Source organism: Schistocerca cancellata, chromosome 4, assembly GCF_023864275.1.
Source record: "Schistocerca cancellata isolate TAMUIC-IGC-003103 chromosome 4, iqSchCanc2.1, whole genome shotgun sequence".
In the NCBI taxonomy this organism is placed as follows: domain Eukaryota; kingdom Metazoa; phylum Arthropoda; class Insecta; order Orthoptera; family Acrididae; genus Schistocerca; species Schistocerca cancellata.
The window spans coordinates 29929064-29945314 of NC_064629.1; the positions used below are offsets into that span (position 1 = coordinate 29929064).

Genomic DNA, 16251 nt, shown 5'->3' on the forward strand with positions numbered 1-16251 from the left:
AAGGAAGGCTGGAGGGACGACCCTTATCTACAACGACATGCTTCTAGAATTTCCGCCGCCAGCTTTTGACCATTTAGCGTTCTTCTCAACGCAGTAACATGGACAGACAACTTCCCTACAATGTGGAACCGTGGGAGATCATTCGCGAAGGACAGTGATGTTCATACGTACAACACTAGAGGGAAAAATGACCTTTCCTATCCGTTATTGAAGCTGTCAGTTGCTCAAAAAGGAGTACATTATTCAGCAATTGACCATTTGCCCAACAACATAAAGTGTCTGGCAGGTAGTAGATCAAGTTTTGAATCTAGCTTAAAATCATTTCTTTTGGACAACTCCTTTTATTCCATGGACGAGTTTCTGTTTCAGAACAGGTAAAAAGATTAAATTTTTAAAAAAATTTGTACCTCTAAATGTAGTTTCATGTGTAGGACTAAAAATTTCAGTAATATTAATATTAGCACTATTCATATGTGTATATATATATACACTCCTGGAAATGGAAAAAAGAACACATTGACACCGGTGTGTCAGACCCACCATACTTGCTCCGGACACTGCGAGAGGGCTGTACAAGCAATGATCACACGCACGGCACAGCGGACACACCAGGAACCGCGGTGTTGGCCGTCGAATGGCGCTAGCTGCGCAGCATTTGTGCACCGCCGCCGTCAGTGTCAGCCAGTTTGCCGTGGCATACGGAACTCCATCGCAGTCTTTAACACTGGTAGCATGCCGCGACAGCGTGGACGTGAACCGAATGTGCAGTTGACGGACTTTGAGCGAGGGCGTATAGTGGGCATGCGGGAGGCCGGGTGGACGTACCGCCGAATTGCTCAACACGTGGGGCCTGAGGTCTCCACAGTACATCGATGTTGTCGCCAGTGGTCGGTGGAAGGTGCACGTGCCCGTCGACCTGGGACCGGACCGCAGCGACGCACGGATGCACGCCAAGACCGTAGGATCCTACGCAGTGCCGTAGGGGACCGCACCGCCACTTCCCAGCAAATTAGGGACACTGTTGCTCCTGGGGTATCGGCGAGGACCATTCGCAACCGTCTCCATGAAGCTGGGCTACGGTCCCGCACACCGTTAGGCCGTCTTCCGCTCACGCCCCAACATCGTGCAGCCCGCCTCCAGTGGTGTCGCGACAGGCGTGAATGGGGGGACGAATGGAGACGTGTCGTCTTCAGCGATGAGAGTCGCTTCTGCCTTGGTGCCAATGATGGTCGTATGCGTGTTTGGCGCCGTGCAGGTGAACGCCACAATCAGGACTGCGTACGACCGAGGCACACAGGGCCAACACCCGGCATCATGGTGTGGGGAGCGATCTCCTACACTGGCCGTACACCACTGGTGATCGTCGAGGGGACACTGAATAGTGCACGGTACATCCAAACCGTCATCGAACACATCGTTCTACCATTCCTAGACCGGCAAGGGAACTTGCTGTTCCAACAGGACAATGCACGTCCGCATGTATCCCGTGCCACCCAACGTGCTCTAGAAGGTGTAAGTCAACTGTCCTGGGCAGCAAGATCTCCGGATCTGTCCCCCATTGAGCATGTTTGGGACTGGATGAAGCGTCGTCTCACGCGGTCTGCACGTCCAGCACGAACGCTGGTCCAACTGAGGCGCCAGGTGGAAATGGCATGGCAAGCCGTTACACAGGACTACATCCAGCATCTCTACGATCGTCTCCATGGGAGAATAGCAGCCTGCATTGCTGCGAAAGGTGGATATACACTGTACTAGTGCCGGCATTGTGCATGCTCTGTTGCCTGTGTCTATGTGCCTGTGGTTCTGTCAGTGTGATCATGTGATGTATCTGACCCCAGGAATGTGTCAATAAAGTTTCCCCTTCCTGGGACAATGAATTCACGGTGTTCTTATTTCAATTTCCAGGAGTGTATATATTGTAATCTGACTTGTTCCACATCATATCGATAAAATAATCGTAAAAATGATCTACAGAACATGACATAACTAAACTAAAAATTAACTACTATAGTCATTCCCAAGCCTGGGAAAGGCGTCCACTCCCCACAATTTATCGATCGATAAGCATAGTCTCTGGAGTATCCAAGGTGTTCGATCGTCTCTTCCTGCGACGCCTACTAGACCATGGGGAAGCCGAAAATCGTTCATCAGATGTCCAGTTCGGATTCCGGAAAGAGTATTCACAATCCAGCAAGTACAGCACTTTGTGGAAGATGCAAAAGATGTCTTCGACCACCATGACTTCACTGGAGCCTTAGTGCTCCACGTTATCAAACCTTTCGACTACGTGGCATGAAGGACTATTGTATAAATTGCTAATAAATGGAGTCCCAACTGCACATGTGAGACTACAGTGCAACTACTTGGATCGACATACTTTCCATGGACATGCTGGCAAGAAGGGTCATTACACCATCACCATCAGTGTACTGCAAAGGTCGGGGCCTCGTCCAGATCCCATATACATTGTACATAGCAGACATCCCCACAACACAGTTGGGTGAAGCTGGCATTATATGCTGACAACATGGTCTTGGACACCAAGAGGCTTAATGCACAGACGCTCCAGCGAAGACTTCAGATGACGACAGTTTAACTCGGCGACCAGGCAAAAAATGACGGCTAGCATTCAAACCAAGTGAGACGCAGGGAATAATCATTATGGATAGGGTGGTACCAGCATCCCTGCAGCCTGTCATCGTCAAGGGAATAGTCATAAACTGGGAATCATCTGCCCGATACCTTGGCGTCACGCTGGACAGACATCTAACGTGGCGCCAAGATACAGGAAGAAGCACATGGCAGGGCACTTGGACGACTGAGGGACCTACATCCAGTTATCCGCCCATATTCTATGCTGCCCACCCACGTCTATCTTGCTGTCTACAAGTGCCTCATACGACCTTTGCTCGAATATGCGAAAGCTACTTGGGGCAATGCGGCCGACACTCACATCCGACGTCTGCTATTGGCTCTACACCTCTCTCGGAACTAACCACTGAAAGAACTGCACGTACTGGGCGATGTACCGCAACTGAAAGAACGATATCGAGAACCTTCGAGGAAGTTCCACCAGCAAACTACTGGCTCGGCAGATATACACATAAGAAACATGGGCAACAAAGGAGAGTACTAGCTCGCTCTACGATGGCCACACCATCTTCGGAACTCATAAAATGCAGTTTATCTAAACATAGAAAATATATCAGAAGTAATGAGAAAAAGAAAGCTGGTACTTTTTATACATTTATACTGAATGCGAGACAGTAGATTAATCAAAAAAATCTTCAAATATTTGTGGCATAAGAAGTCAACAATTTGGTTTCATGAAGTAAAAAATGATTTAGAAAAAAAAATATGAAAGTAGAAGAAACAACTGACAGAGAAGTGTATAGGGGAAAAAGTATTGACTGTAGAAGTACTCCATGGTAGAACAGTGAAAAAAAACTGGTACGAAGAGGACAGGAAGAAAAAACGTAGTGAACAATGGAAAAAACTGGTACGAAGAGGACAGCAAGAAAAAACGTATTGAACAGATGAAAGAAAACTAGAAGAACATAATAGATCAGCGAATAAAGAATTGAAATTGGCACGCGTTCCTTATCGACGCATGCGAGCAGAAAAAGAATTAATAATAACGCTACTTAGGTAGCTGTAATTGGTTTCACCAAATATGCTATAACCAATGTCAGCCATTCAGAAGGAACAGACATAACCCACGCGAGAAGACGAAGGTAAAACACAAAATGTTAAAACTTCATCTCGAACTAGAAGTTAAGAGTTTCCAGTGCTAAACCTCGCATACGTCAAATCATTCTAGCGACGGTACGAACCACAGATGCGGAAATGCACTCGTATAAGCGAATCTGACAAAGGGTAGATGACTATGACTCGATGTCTGGGAGGCAAAAATGGCACAGTTCAGTTTAAAAAGTGAGGTGGTCACCGTATCTAGTTTATTAATAAAGTTGCGAGAACCCATTTCTGTTTGTTTCGTGAGCGCCTGGTCACTGCCCGTCTAAGTGAAAACAGAGTAGCCGGCCGCTGTGGCCGGGCGGTTCTAGGCGCTTAAGTCCAGAACCACGGGACTGCTACGGTGGCAGGTTCGAATCCTGCTTCGGGCATGAATGTGTGTGATGTCCTTAGGTTAGTTAGGTTTAAGTAGGTCTAAGTCTAGGGGACTGATGACCTCAGATGTTTCAAATGGCTCTGAGCACTATGGGACTAAACTTCTGAGGTCATCAGTCCCTAGAACTTAGAACTACTTAAACCTAACTAACCTAAGGACATCACACACACCCATGCCCGAGGCAGGATTCGAACCTGTGACCGTAGCGGTCCCGCGGTTCCAGACTGTGGCGCCTAGAACCGCTCGGCCACCCCGGCCGGCGACCTCAGATGTTAAATCCCATAGTGCTTAGAGCCATTTGAAAACAGAGTACAAATGTCTTTAACGGGTCAAAAGTAATTTGAAGCGGAAAATTTAGGCACCTCGGCCCTGTACACGAATTATGTAATGTATGACTTCTCCAGTATCCTCTATCCACGGACTGGTACTGTTTTTCAGGGCCGGCCGGTGTGGCCGAGTGGTTCTAGGCGCTTCAGTCTGGAACCGCGCGACCGCTACAGTCACAGGTTCGAATCCTGCCTCGGCCACGGATGTGTGTGATGTCCTTAGGTTAGTTAGGTGTAAGTAGTTCTAAGTTCTAGGGGACTGATGACCTCAGATGTTAAGTCCCATTGTGCTCAGAGCCATTCGAACCATTTTTTCGTTTTTCAGGCCGCGCAGCGGAAAGGGCACCCTGAGCCTGGATGGCCCGCCGCTGGACGGCAGGGTCTCGAAGGGCTGCGAGGCCGTTCTGTACCCGCACAGCGCCGACAGCCGCATGGCGCTCTGGGCCATGCTGACCCCGCGCGGCACGGCGCACCACCTCGCCGACGGCGGCGGCGGCGCGGGCGGCGGGGGCGGCGGCTGTGCCCGGAGGCCCGCGTCGCCGCCCCCGGCCTGCAAGGCGCCGCCGCCGCCGCCACCCGCCTCCGGGAGCACGCCCACCAACTTCGACAACTCGGCGTTCGTCGACTCGGATGCGGACGGCACGTCGGCCGACGCGTTCCCGCTGGGCGAGCTGTCGGAGGGCAGCCCGCGCGTGTCGCCGCCCACGTGCATCGAGCACCCCAACCTGCCGCCGCTCAACCTCCACCCGCACGGCCGGCCGCGGCGCGCGCCGCTGTCCCGCCAGGGCTCCGACGCGGCGTCGCCCGCCTCGCCGGTCGTCCTCTAACGCCACAGTGCTCTCTACGTTAAACACCAAAAATCTATCGTCACGAAAACCTGCGACAACGAATGACAATCTTCCTAAATGGCTCGCTACAAGTGCCTCCGAACGTATCGCTGTAAAAGCTTACGGTTCGCAAAGACTGACGACACTCTTTGAACCTATCGCGCGTACGATTCCTGCGTCGAAACGGACGTGTACTCACGTCTGAGAAACTTAACAGACAGTTAAACGACGCAGTGCACTTATCAGTGCTCTGAATCCTACTTTCTCACTATCGATCTCCTGTGCTTCAGAGACGTGGATATCTGCCTACCACGGATGTTCGTCGTCTTCGACTATTACGACTCTCTTCTAGCTGAGAGATATTTGTCATTTTGACAGTGTCTTTACTGTTGCATAATGCAGCTGACTGCATGTCGTGCAAAAGAGTTAATCACACTTATATATTTCCTCCATTGACACGTGCAGTTATTGCTGGTTGCACGTCTCAGAAACTTAACAGACCATAAAATGAGGCAACGTGCTTTTAGTGCACAGGATCCTATTTACTTTGCGTCGGTTGTGCTTATTCACGCACTATCAAAGGGACGGATATACCTCGCACGTTCTTTGTATTCGTCTGCTGCAAATGAGAGATCACTGCCATTTTGAAAGTGTCCCTATGTTTCCACAAAGTAGTTGCTTACACGTTATACAAAACTGATTAACCTCCGTTCTGAATCTTACTTCGGTCTTGAAGAACGATTAAATCTGATTCTGAGGTATGAAGAAAGTGTTTCAAACCCAAGGTGTGTGTGAATTCCTGAGGGACCAAACTGCTGAGGCCGTCGGTCCCTAGACTTACACACTACGTGACTAATTTATGCTAAGAACAACACGCACACCCGTGCCCGAGGGAGCAATCGAACCTCCGGCGGGAAGGGCTGCGCAATCCGTGACATGGCGCCTGTAACTGCGCGGCCAGTCGCTGTTTTCTTCGAGAAGATCGGACAGTAAACCTGCAGAACGTCAATAACAAGTGAACATGTTTCTAATTCTATTTCCACTCGAGGACTCCTTGAACGTAAAAATAAAAGGGCAAGATGAAGTGAAAGCTTTCTTAAAATCAATAATGCGTCTTTGAACTGAATTTCTACTGCAAGAATTTCCCTGAGATCTCCAGGAAACTTCGAGCGACCTGTGATAAAGTGCTAGACTTAGTACGATAAAAGAGATTACTGCAGTGGTTTATCTACTCGCATTCTCGATTTGGAAAGTAAGGAGCTGTGCATTCGGCAAAAATATGTGAAACGAGGACAATTCTAAAGTAATTTAGAAGATGGATCTTTCTTGGAAAGTGTTTGCGTCTTAGGTTTGTGACAGCTCTCAAGCAATGGAAGGAACTGATAATTCTTGTATTGCATCTGTCGTTGTAGTGCTAGGTAGTGTCTCATATTCTTAATCTGTAGAAGTTTCAGTTAGAAAGTTTTTTTTCTGTTTATAGAATGATGTGAAAAGCTGACGAGCTGAAATGAAACAATCGATAGCGAATGAAATTACGGGTATTTTGTATAGGAATATAGAATTTAGCTTAGTTGGACCAAGCAATCTACAGCAATTAGTTCTTCCATTTCAGATGCAATAGCCCATATATCGTCACAGTCGTCGGAATAGTGATAAGCTGGAACGAGGGCTGGCTATAGACTCCCTAGTGGCACGTCTAGAAAGAATTTCTTTTATTTCCGCCAATGATCACAAAACTTTCGGTCCTTAGATTACCGGTTTCAGTCAGCAATGACCATCTTCAGATCTGCAGAAATTCATGGGAAACGGAATAAAGCTAGTGAACAGATTACCTCTTAGAGCAGTAAAATATGCCGAAACGAAAAATTCTATTATTCTTGGGCTAGTGATAAAACAGGTATGCCTCGTCATATTTTAAGTTCATGTTTTCATATCCATGAAAGTAATAATTTTTCGTTATGGCATATGGACGTAATCGGTTTACTAGTTGTATTCCATTTCCCACGATCTACAACAGATCTGAAAATAGTCATTTCTGACTGAAACCGGTAATCTAAGGACCAAATGTTTTGTGATCATTGGTGGAAACAAAAGAAATTCATTCTACACTTCCTGGATCACTGTTTTAATCCGCGACTATGTCGGAACTTATGAAACTGACACGTCTGTTGTCGCTACAGTACCGTACTTCATATACTAACAAGGGGCCGTTTCGATTCGTGGTGACAGGGTGTGTAGGGCGCACTAGGACTTCAAACGTTTAAACAAGATACAAATCTCAACTCTTTTCGACAAAATCGTGTTTGAAAATTTTAGGCGAGCTTATATACGAGTAATTTGTAGGTCCTCCTCCGATGCTGACTAATCAGCGTAGACGCCTACCATACTCGGGACCTGGGTTCAGATGTGTGTGAAATCTTATGGGACTTAACGGCTAAGGTCATCAGTTCCTAAGCTTACACACTACTTAACCTAAATTATCCTAAGGACAAACACACACACCCATGCCCGAGGGAGGACTCGAACAAAAAAATGATTCAAATGGCTCTGAGCACTATGGGACTTAACTTCTAAGGTCATCAGTCCCCTAGAACTTAGAACTACTTAAACCTAACTAACCTAAGGACATCACACACATCCATGCCCGAGGCAGGATTCGAACCTGCGACCGTAGCGGTCACGCGGTTCCAGACTGCAGCGCCTTTAACCGCTTGGCCACCCCGGCCGGCTGGAGGACTCGAACCTCCGCCAGGAATAGACCTGGGTTCAATTCCCGCTACTGTCAAGGACTTTTCCTAGGTGGGAGGATTGGTACGTGGTGCACTCACCTCGTGATACCAATTGAGAAACAGCTTAACCGACTAGTAGCGGCTCCACGGTCTGGAAAGTCTTCGAAGTGGCCGTAAAAGCGGTGTGCAGACCACATGCTCGTTCATACCGCAGTGGCAAGGCAGAGTATGACACGGCGGCCGGTAGACATCTCTTGGGCCTTCCCGGGTTGTATGTACTTTGTATGGTCACTTGTATTCAATGAGTCTGTAGCGAGCGAATAAGTGCGTAGTTTCACAAGGCCGTGGTCTCTGGATCGAATATCGTTGCTGGTACTTTGTTTTTTCATTCCCCCATAATTCTAGCAAAAGATTTATTATTACTGCACAGCTTATCAGTATTTAGTGATTCATTTATATTTTCGTAATATTTATCTTAAATAAAGAAGAAAAATTCCCTAAGAAGATTGAAAATAAAAAATAAGGATACACGAAAACTCTCAGTCACATAAACATAATCATTTTATTTATATTATTGTGTTCACACTTGCATCAATTATGTGCAGCCTATGGAGCTCTGCACGAATTAGAATGATACTGATAGTAGAAACATGGAAAACAGTCATTATTGCGACGTACAACGTATGTAATGAATGCCGAATTTTTACGTGTGAGTGCCTTTTTCAAGGTGTGTATTGCAAAATACACGTGGTTTACATTCCTAAATGGCTCTCGGTCATGGTGTACAACTGACTGAATTTTTATGCAATGTTCTCTAGAAACACCCTATTCTCTTCGATGTTGTACGCGCAATTTTGTAGTAGCTTATAAATTCTTCAGCTACCTCTAAACCTGAACGTCGCAAGGCTGCACCAGCGGACTACATTTTGGAGGAATTACTCTATTACCTCTCCTCGGCAGACCCCCTCCATTCTGAAAAGTTTCGTCGTACAAAACCGGCTTCATTTGTCCATCCCATGAATCGAGGAGCAAAAGAAATAGCTCTTCTCTCACGTGTGGATGCCGGGAAAAGATTATGAAAATTATAAATGACTGATTAGAAATTGATAATTTGTAGAGTCGTAATAAATCTCTTGTTAGAATTAAGGCAGACTGTAAAAGTACCGGCAGCGAACTTCGATCCACAATCCTCGCTCATATGAAACTAAGAGCTTACTCGCTCGGCTACTTACTGCTTATAAATTCTACCGACCACGCAAAGTATATGAGCAAGTCTAAAATTTTCAAACTCGAGTTGAGAGCTGCGACTTCCTGCTTACATTTGTTGAAATCCTAGTCGTGCCCTACACACAGGGTCAATAAGAATCAGATCGGTGGGGGGAGTTCGTACTCTCCCCTTGTGACCCAGAAAAACCAACAACCTGGCACGAACCTCTATCTGACTCTCAAAGGTCCCTGCCAAAATTCCTGGCTAACTCACAAATCCTGGCGCCAGATATATTACGTTGTATCTTTATTTTCTAAGTTTACAAGGTTGCCCAGCAAACATTTTAAACTAAAATCTTCTCGAAATAATTTAATGTAACGCTTTACTGTGTAGATTTGGTTGAGTATATTCTGACGAGCTGTTCGAGGCCAAAATTCTTTCAGCATATAATTGAAAAACACAACGTCAACCCCTGTCGTTCTTTGAGATAGCTAATTCACTTTCACTACCAAAAAATTTTTAAGTTGATCGATTTTTAAAATCGGTGAAGTGGGTCACATGTGTCCGATGAACCTGACTAAATCCATATTTTCACGTGAACCTAAGATTTTCAGAGTTAAATATTTAATTTTTAGAATGGTTTTAGCCCGCATCTCGTGGTCGTGCGGTAGCGTTCTCGCTTCCCACGCCCGGGTTCCCGGGTTCGATTCCCGGCGGGGTCAGGGATTTTCTCTGCCTCGTGATGGCTGGGTGTTGTGTGATGTCCTTAGGTTAGTTAGGTTTAAGTAGTTCTAAGTTCTAGGGGACTGATGACCTAAGATGTTAAGTCCCATAGTGCTCAGAGCCATTTGAACCATTTGAGAATGGTTTTATCAAGATGGCAGTTATGGAAAAAATTAGAACGAATCAGTACCAAAACATGTATATTCTCCTGACAATGAAAAACATGAAATTTCACACACAAGTTTTCAACATAACATTTGGAGGTGGCTGTAATATACCACACACGAAAGTTTTATACAGTTTATGAAGTTTTCTGGGTCATATATGTCCCACTACATCCAAATTATGTACAAACCAGCATAATACTGAGATGTGTACTGATGTTTCAAACCAATATATATGATGTACACGAAATCACAGTTCGTTATTTCAGACATTTTTGGAATGGAGAAGACGATGATTTGATCTGATTTTCGTGAAAGAGGGACACTATAAACACACACCACCCCATTTGATCGGTCACAGCCTTCTATATATGCACCCAATGGTCCGAAGTATTTTTCTCCAAATTTCGAAAGTATCCTGCTATGTGCTTGCCATAGACAAATGGGAGATGTAGGCATCGAAACCCTCAAAACTGCATATTACTGTTGTGGGACATATGTATCAAATCAGCCACGAAAGGCTTAGCGCAGACAAATTTCCATCATAGTTTCGACTACGTAAGTTAACAAAGGCTGTACTTCCCTATGTACGCCCGCCATTTTCTGCTGTGATGTTTTTTCTTTAATGTTCCCAGCTTCATGAAAAGATGGCATCCTCTTTTACGATAACTTCTCCTCCAGTTCCCCGGGTATATTAATTTTTTTCTTTACTTATGCCAGTATTTTCATATTCCAAATGTGACAGCAATGAGTGAAATTTAGTTTCGATAGTGTATTGTCAATAAATATGGTGCTGTTGCGCTTCTTTCACATCTACACTATTCTCAGCTCATACAGCGCCGCATGTCATATTCACTTGTTAAGTGATAGGAGGCATGGGATTTACACTGGGTAGGTTGTAATGGGCCAACGGTCTTGCCACAGTGCCAACAACTGTTCCCATTAGATCAGTGAAGGTACTCACTGTCGGGCTTGTGACCGTCCAGCTCCGCCGAGCACTGTTGGCCAGTGAAGTGCAGTCAGCCCTTGTGAGGCCAATTGAAGGTGCTGCTCCAGTCACGAAAGCTGGCAACGGCCGTGAGAGCTACGTGCTAACCACACTCCTCTCCATCTCTGCATCCAGCGACGCCTATCGGCTGATGTTGACACTGCGGTCGGTCGGTATCGTTGGGCCTTCCGAGGCATGTTCGGACGGAGTTCAGCTTAGCTTTAGGTTCTAATGGAGGTACTTTGCCCTTCTATGCCTGTCGCCAATTTAAGTAGCCTGTCACCACCAAAGTGTACATGGTGACCAACAGTTATGTTCCTTGACTCCTTGAGCCAAAGATGTTAGTGAATTGAAGGTATAGAAAGTTGGCATCATATTTCCCTGTACGCCCCCGGTAGCTGAGTGGTCAGCGCGACAGAATGTCAATGCTAACGGCCTGGATTCCATTCCCGGCTGGGGTCGGAGATTTTCTCCGCTCAGGGACTGGGTTTTATGTTGTCCTGCTCATCATCATTTCATCCCCATCGACGCTCAAGTCGCCGAAGTGGCGTCAAATCGAAAGACTTGCACTTGGTGAACGGTATACCCCACGGGAGGCCCTAGTCACACGACATTTACATTTATCAAATTTCACTCACTGTTCTACCTATTTCATCCTCTGCATGTTGTTTTAAACAGTATGTTCTCAGTGATGATCCGTCTGTAACTCGCACTCCGTTTTTTGTCTGCAATTTTGCAATTATGTGGACACAAACTTGGTTATCTTCTAGGAGAATCACATTGTCAAACAAATAAATCTTCTCTATGTGGCGTTCTATAAGCTAACCCTAAACGAAAAATCGTTTTACAACTTTAAAAAAGGGTTTATTGTACACCAGTTTTTATGAAGCCGGAGCAGGGAAAATATGACCTATAAGAGAAATTGATTGCTTTAGCACAAAAATGTTAACAGATTATAACAAAACTGATCATGTTCTTAAAATTTGTTTATACTGTGAGGCAGAAGCCTTAAAAAAAATTCTAACCTGCGGTGACTTCGGTATTCACATTGACTTAAAAGCGAGTATGACATAGCTGTTTTATTTCTGACGGAATTCCTATTGCAGTGAGAGGTCATTATTCCTGCAGTAACTAAGAAACGAAGGATGGCTACTTCACTGGTGTGGATATTCTTGCGATTTTTTAGCCACATGTTTCGAATACTAATTCACTATACGTCATGGGAATTTATTGTGTAGCTTGCTGTAGGAAAACGTTGTCAAGGGGGGGGGGGGGGGGGGGAAGGTGACGAGTTGCATGGTTTCGAGGATTTACTCTTCCTTCAGCTTAATTCTGTTAGCTGTTCGTAACACAGCCTTACTCTTCGGATTCTGCAGCAGTATCTTGGGTGACGTTACAAATTTCTCTGCAATATCTCATGACGTGACACTGTTTAATTTTATTCCCTCATCAGATTTGGGCACTCGACGTATCCTGTATTATTGTGACCCCAAAAGTAATTCGTGGTTATAAAAGCTAAAGCTCCGTCTTCTGGCCCTCTCAGCTCTTTCCTGTCACTTGCGTGACGTTTTTAGATTATTTTCTGTGTATTGTAGGTCACAGTTTATAGCGCATACTTTTTGAAAGCCAGTAGTAATTCTTTTGGAACCAAATACATGTTCATTCACTATTTCTCTCTATACAGAAGCAAGAGCAAAGCAGCATTTTAAACTGATTGCAACTGAATGCCGTGATCAGTCATTAACAAATCATACTTTCTTAATTTGTAGTTGTTAGTTGTGACACCGCAAATGCTCAATTTGTCTCTTCCGTAGTGTGTGCTCCCATCACAAAATACACCGATATTTTAAGTGCACGTTTTGCAGGACTACCATGTCAGTAACTAACTGTTAAGACTGTTTCACTCAGCGATAAGCGACGGTATGATTTACGTTCGCTGTTAATCCGTGTTAGAGAACGAAACATTTTAAGACGAATAGACTAAAATTTGGTTACAGATGTCGGTATTACTGTGTTAAACGTCGATATCTCTGTAAAGTGGAACAACGTTGGCTCATAAGAAAAATAGTGTTGAATATTAAATTCCACTTCTTAGGACAGCAACATGTGAGCCGAAAAAATTCATACAAGCAATGTTTATAAAGCAGATGATCGTATAAGCAAGAAATCGGTAATATTCCAAAAATTACAGTGAGCAGGTGCAACAGATGATGCTGATGACATTGACGATTTATTCATCGCAGCCATTGAGTTTCAAGTATCTATTACGGTTAATTTTAACTTGCCTTAGAAATTGGACATTAATAGAACACAGTCACAATCTCCTTTGTCAGAGATACAATGCAGGAATGAAGATTAAAGTTTTATCTGAAGTTATAATAAGGTCTTTAGAGATGGAGAACGGATTTGCTAGGGGCAAGAATGGACATAGAAAATCGACCGTAGCCTATATGGGGAACCACTCTGACATTCACCTGATCTGGTTTAGGAAAACAATCGGAAACCTAAATGAGGATGAACAATCCCGGATTTGAATACATTTCTTCCTCAATTCAGTTCCAGTGTCCTAAACAGGAAGTATCCCCATTAAATAGGAGGAATAGAGACGGAAAAATATTTGACTGAAAGAATCTGTACACGTTTGTCAAAAGCTTCTGCCAAAAACTCAGCATCAGCTGCAGAAGGTGTCTGTGGAAGAGCTCAGAAAGACTCTTGGTGATTGCAGTTCATGGCTTATGTAACTGAAAGCTGGGTCAAAAGCCGCATAAATCTCCTCCTGTCTTCTCCTTTCCCATTCGCTTCATCACCAAAAGCATCATAATACATAAACAAAATGCGTTCATGAAGGAAGTGGGGCTGTGAGAAGAGCCGAGCGATAAAGATAGAAATGGTATAGTGATGATGATGATGAATTAAGGTGGCAAAAAATCTGGAGCAGCCTGCTTGTAATTGGCGCCATTTGGGTGGGATCTATGTTACGTGTGTTAGGTGTAACTATGTTGTGTAGATGATGTAATCAGTATCTGTAATGTTGTGTTAGTGATGTAGTTGATGAAAGTGAAACTGTGTGTCAACACATAGCCTGCTTTTCTCGAATGGTATTGAGGGATCCGTTATATATCCTCCCTCCATGAGAATGGAATTGAACCTAGGACTCAGGTGTAGTCTGGTTACGAGAAACAGCATGCAACACCTTTCTTCCATTTGTCGGACAAACACTGGCGATGAAAATTTGTTCGCTACTAAGATTCGGACTGGCTATATTCGCACAAGTGTGTCTTTGAAACTTATGTGGCAGGGGTGGCTACAGTGTGGTGAAAAGACAACGTCATTGTAACTGTGGCCATGCAGCGAATATCAATATCCTCGTAATAGGTGCATCACGATAGAAAAGCAACACTGACTCCTCACATTGTCTGTGGTCGCCAAAACATTTAGTTTTTGTCTGGTTATACCCACATGAAGAGCCGAACAGTGCATGCTCTTGAGATAGTAATGTGCCTTTGTATGGGTCAAGTACTGGAGAGGTCGTGTGTAGATCGAATTATTCATCTAGTATGTTTATAGAAACATGAACTGGGAGAAATGGTGAGATCCCAAACTATCTCGGAAGGGGCTGACAGTATCGTCTGAACATTATGAAAACATGAAAAACTGCACTAGGTAAAGTGAAGAGAAGATGTGTCACAGTGCTCTTCGATGCTACATCAAAAAATCCTTCCCTGTGTAAGGATATTACTTTATTGTCTCTCTGTCAGAATGTTACTTCTAAACCAAGAAGGGCACTACTCAACACTTGGTTGAGAAATTAATAAGAGTCAACAGAAAAACAATGTTACAGGACAATATGGAGTCCTAAGAAATTACCATGTTGATTGAATGTCGGTAGGATGTTAATCAACCAGTGAGTCCTTAGATCTATAGCTGAAAGTGGTAAGGACCTGAAAGGATTTGTTTGTCCTGGGTAACAACATCGTAAGCAAGGCAAAGGTTAGAACGGCAAATATAGCTTTTATCAAAATTACTGTATTGTTGTTTGTTGCTGAATTTTCTATGGATCGTCTATCTCTTGCTAGAGACTTTGGCTTTCTTCATAGGTACAGAGTTTCTGATCCCAGGCCATATCAAGATTTCTAGTGAATTCCTACAAGTGAGGCTAGTCGTATTCGTTATTCTTATACATTTCCACGAGTAAATGACTATAACTGCGGTTTCTGGGTAAACAATTCACTAGTGACAATATGACACACGTGCAATTTTTCACAGCAATTCTTCGCAGTCCACACTGTCAGTCACCCATGGCAAAATCCTTTCCTTTTGATGAATTTTTGGTCAAAGAAACATATCATCAATTTGGCAGCAGTCGACTTCCCCTACGTAATGGCAACTTGTAACGGATATGGTAGCTATTTAGTATTTCGACTGACCACCCCTGCTGTTTAGTGTTTACCATCACTGACAACGGACAAGGAGGTTGTGTCAGAAGTCCAGTAACACATCGGATTTTTCTGAAATGTTATTGTATGAAATCGGATGCATTCAGTTTCACGAACAAAATCAGAAACTGTTTGAATCAGTAATCTGCGACATTGACACATAAACCACTGAAACAACACCAAAACAAACTTCTTGTAGAAAAATTTCTTTCATAATGATTGAACTTATGACTACTACAGTCCACACTTTTCACTTTTTCACTTAGTCGTAAACGAAGGTAGTCAGCATCACATTTAAAGAAGAAGAATAGTTCATTGTGTGAACTGAAATGTAAAGGGCCTGTAGGACAGTACAGCAACAAGACTAATAGATGAAGATCTATGTTGTTCTTTTTGGAAAGAAGTTTGCAGTTATACTATAATTCACACTGCAGGCTACCTTCATTCATTCTCTGAAAACATGATTTTGCATCTAGAACAATAGGTAGCGCAGACTGCATGCATGTAAGGGTCAAATTTTGGCCTTATTGTGCTGTAATGATGTGAACATTTATCTAAGATGAGAAATGCATTTTCTTCTACCTCTTATTTAAGATTTAAGTTCGATTCTTGGGAAAAGTCTTACAGTTGGCATTCTGTATTTTTGTTTCATTCTTTGTCAGATTTTAAGTGACTTGTCTGATATTCATTAAGTTTTGACAGGCAGCTGATCGGATTTTTCT

At 44.1% G+C, this 16251-nt stretch overlaps 1 protein-coding gene across 1 annotated transcript in view; it reads left to right on the forward strand.

Moving 5' to 3' along the window:
* Nucleotides 1-5282, forward strand: part of LOC126183334 (uncharacterized) — a 138276-nt gene extending 132994 nt beyond the window's left edge. The window contains exon 4 of the mRNA XM_049925198.1: nucleotides 4781-5282. Within this exon, the coding sequence (XP_049781155.1) occupies nucleotides 4781-5282 (502 nt within the window). The remainder of the gene's footprint in view (nucleotides 1-4780) is intronic.
* Nucleotides 5283-16251: the final 10969 nt, after the last annotated feature.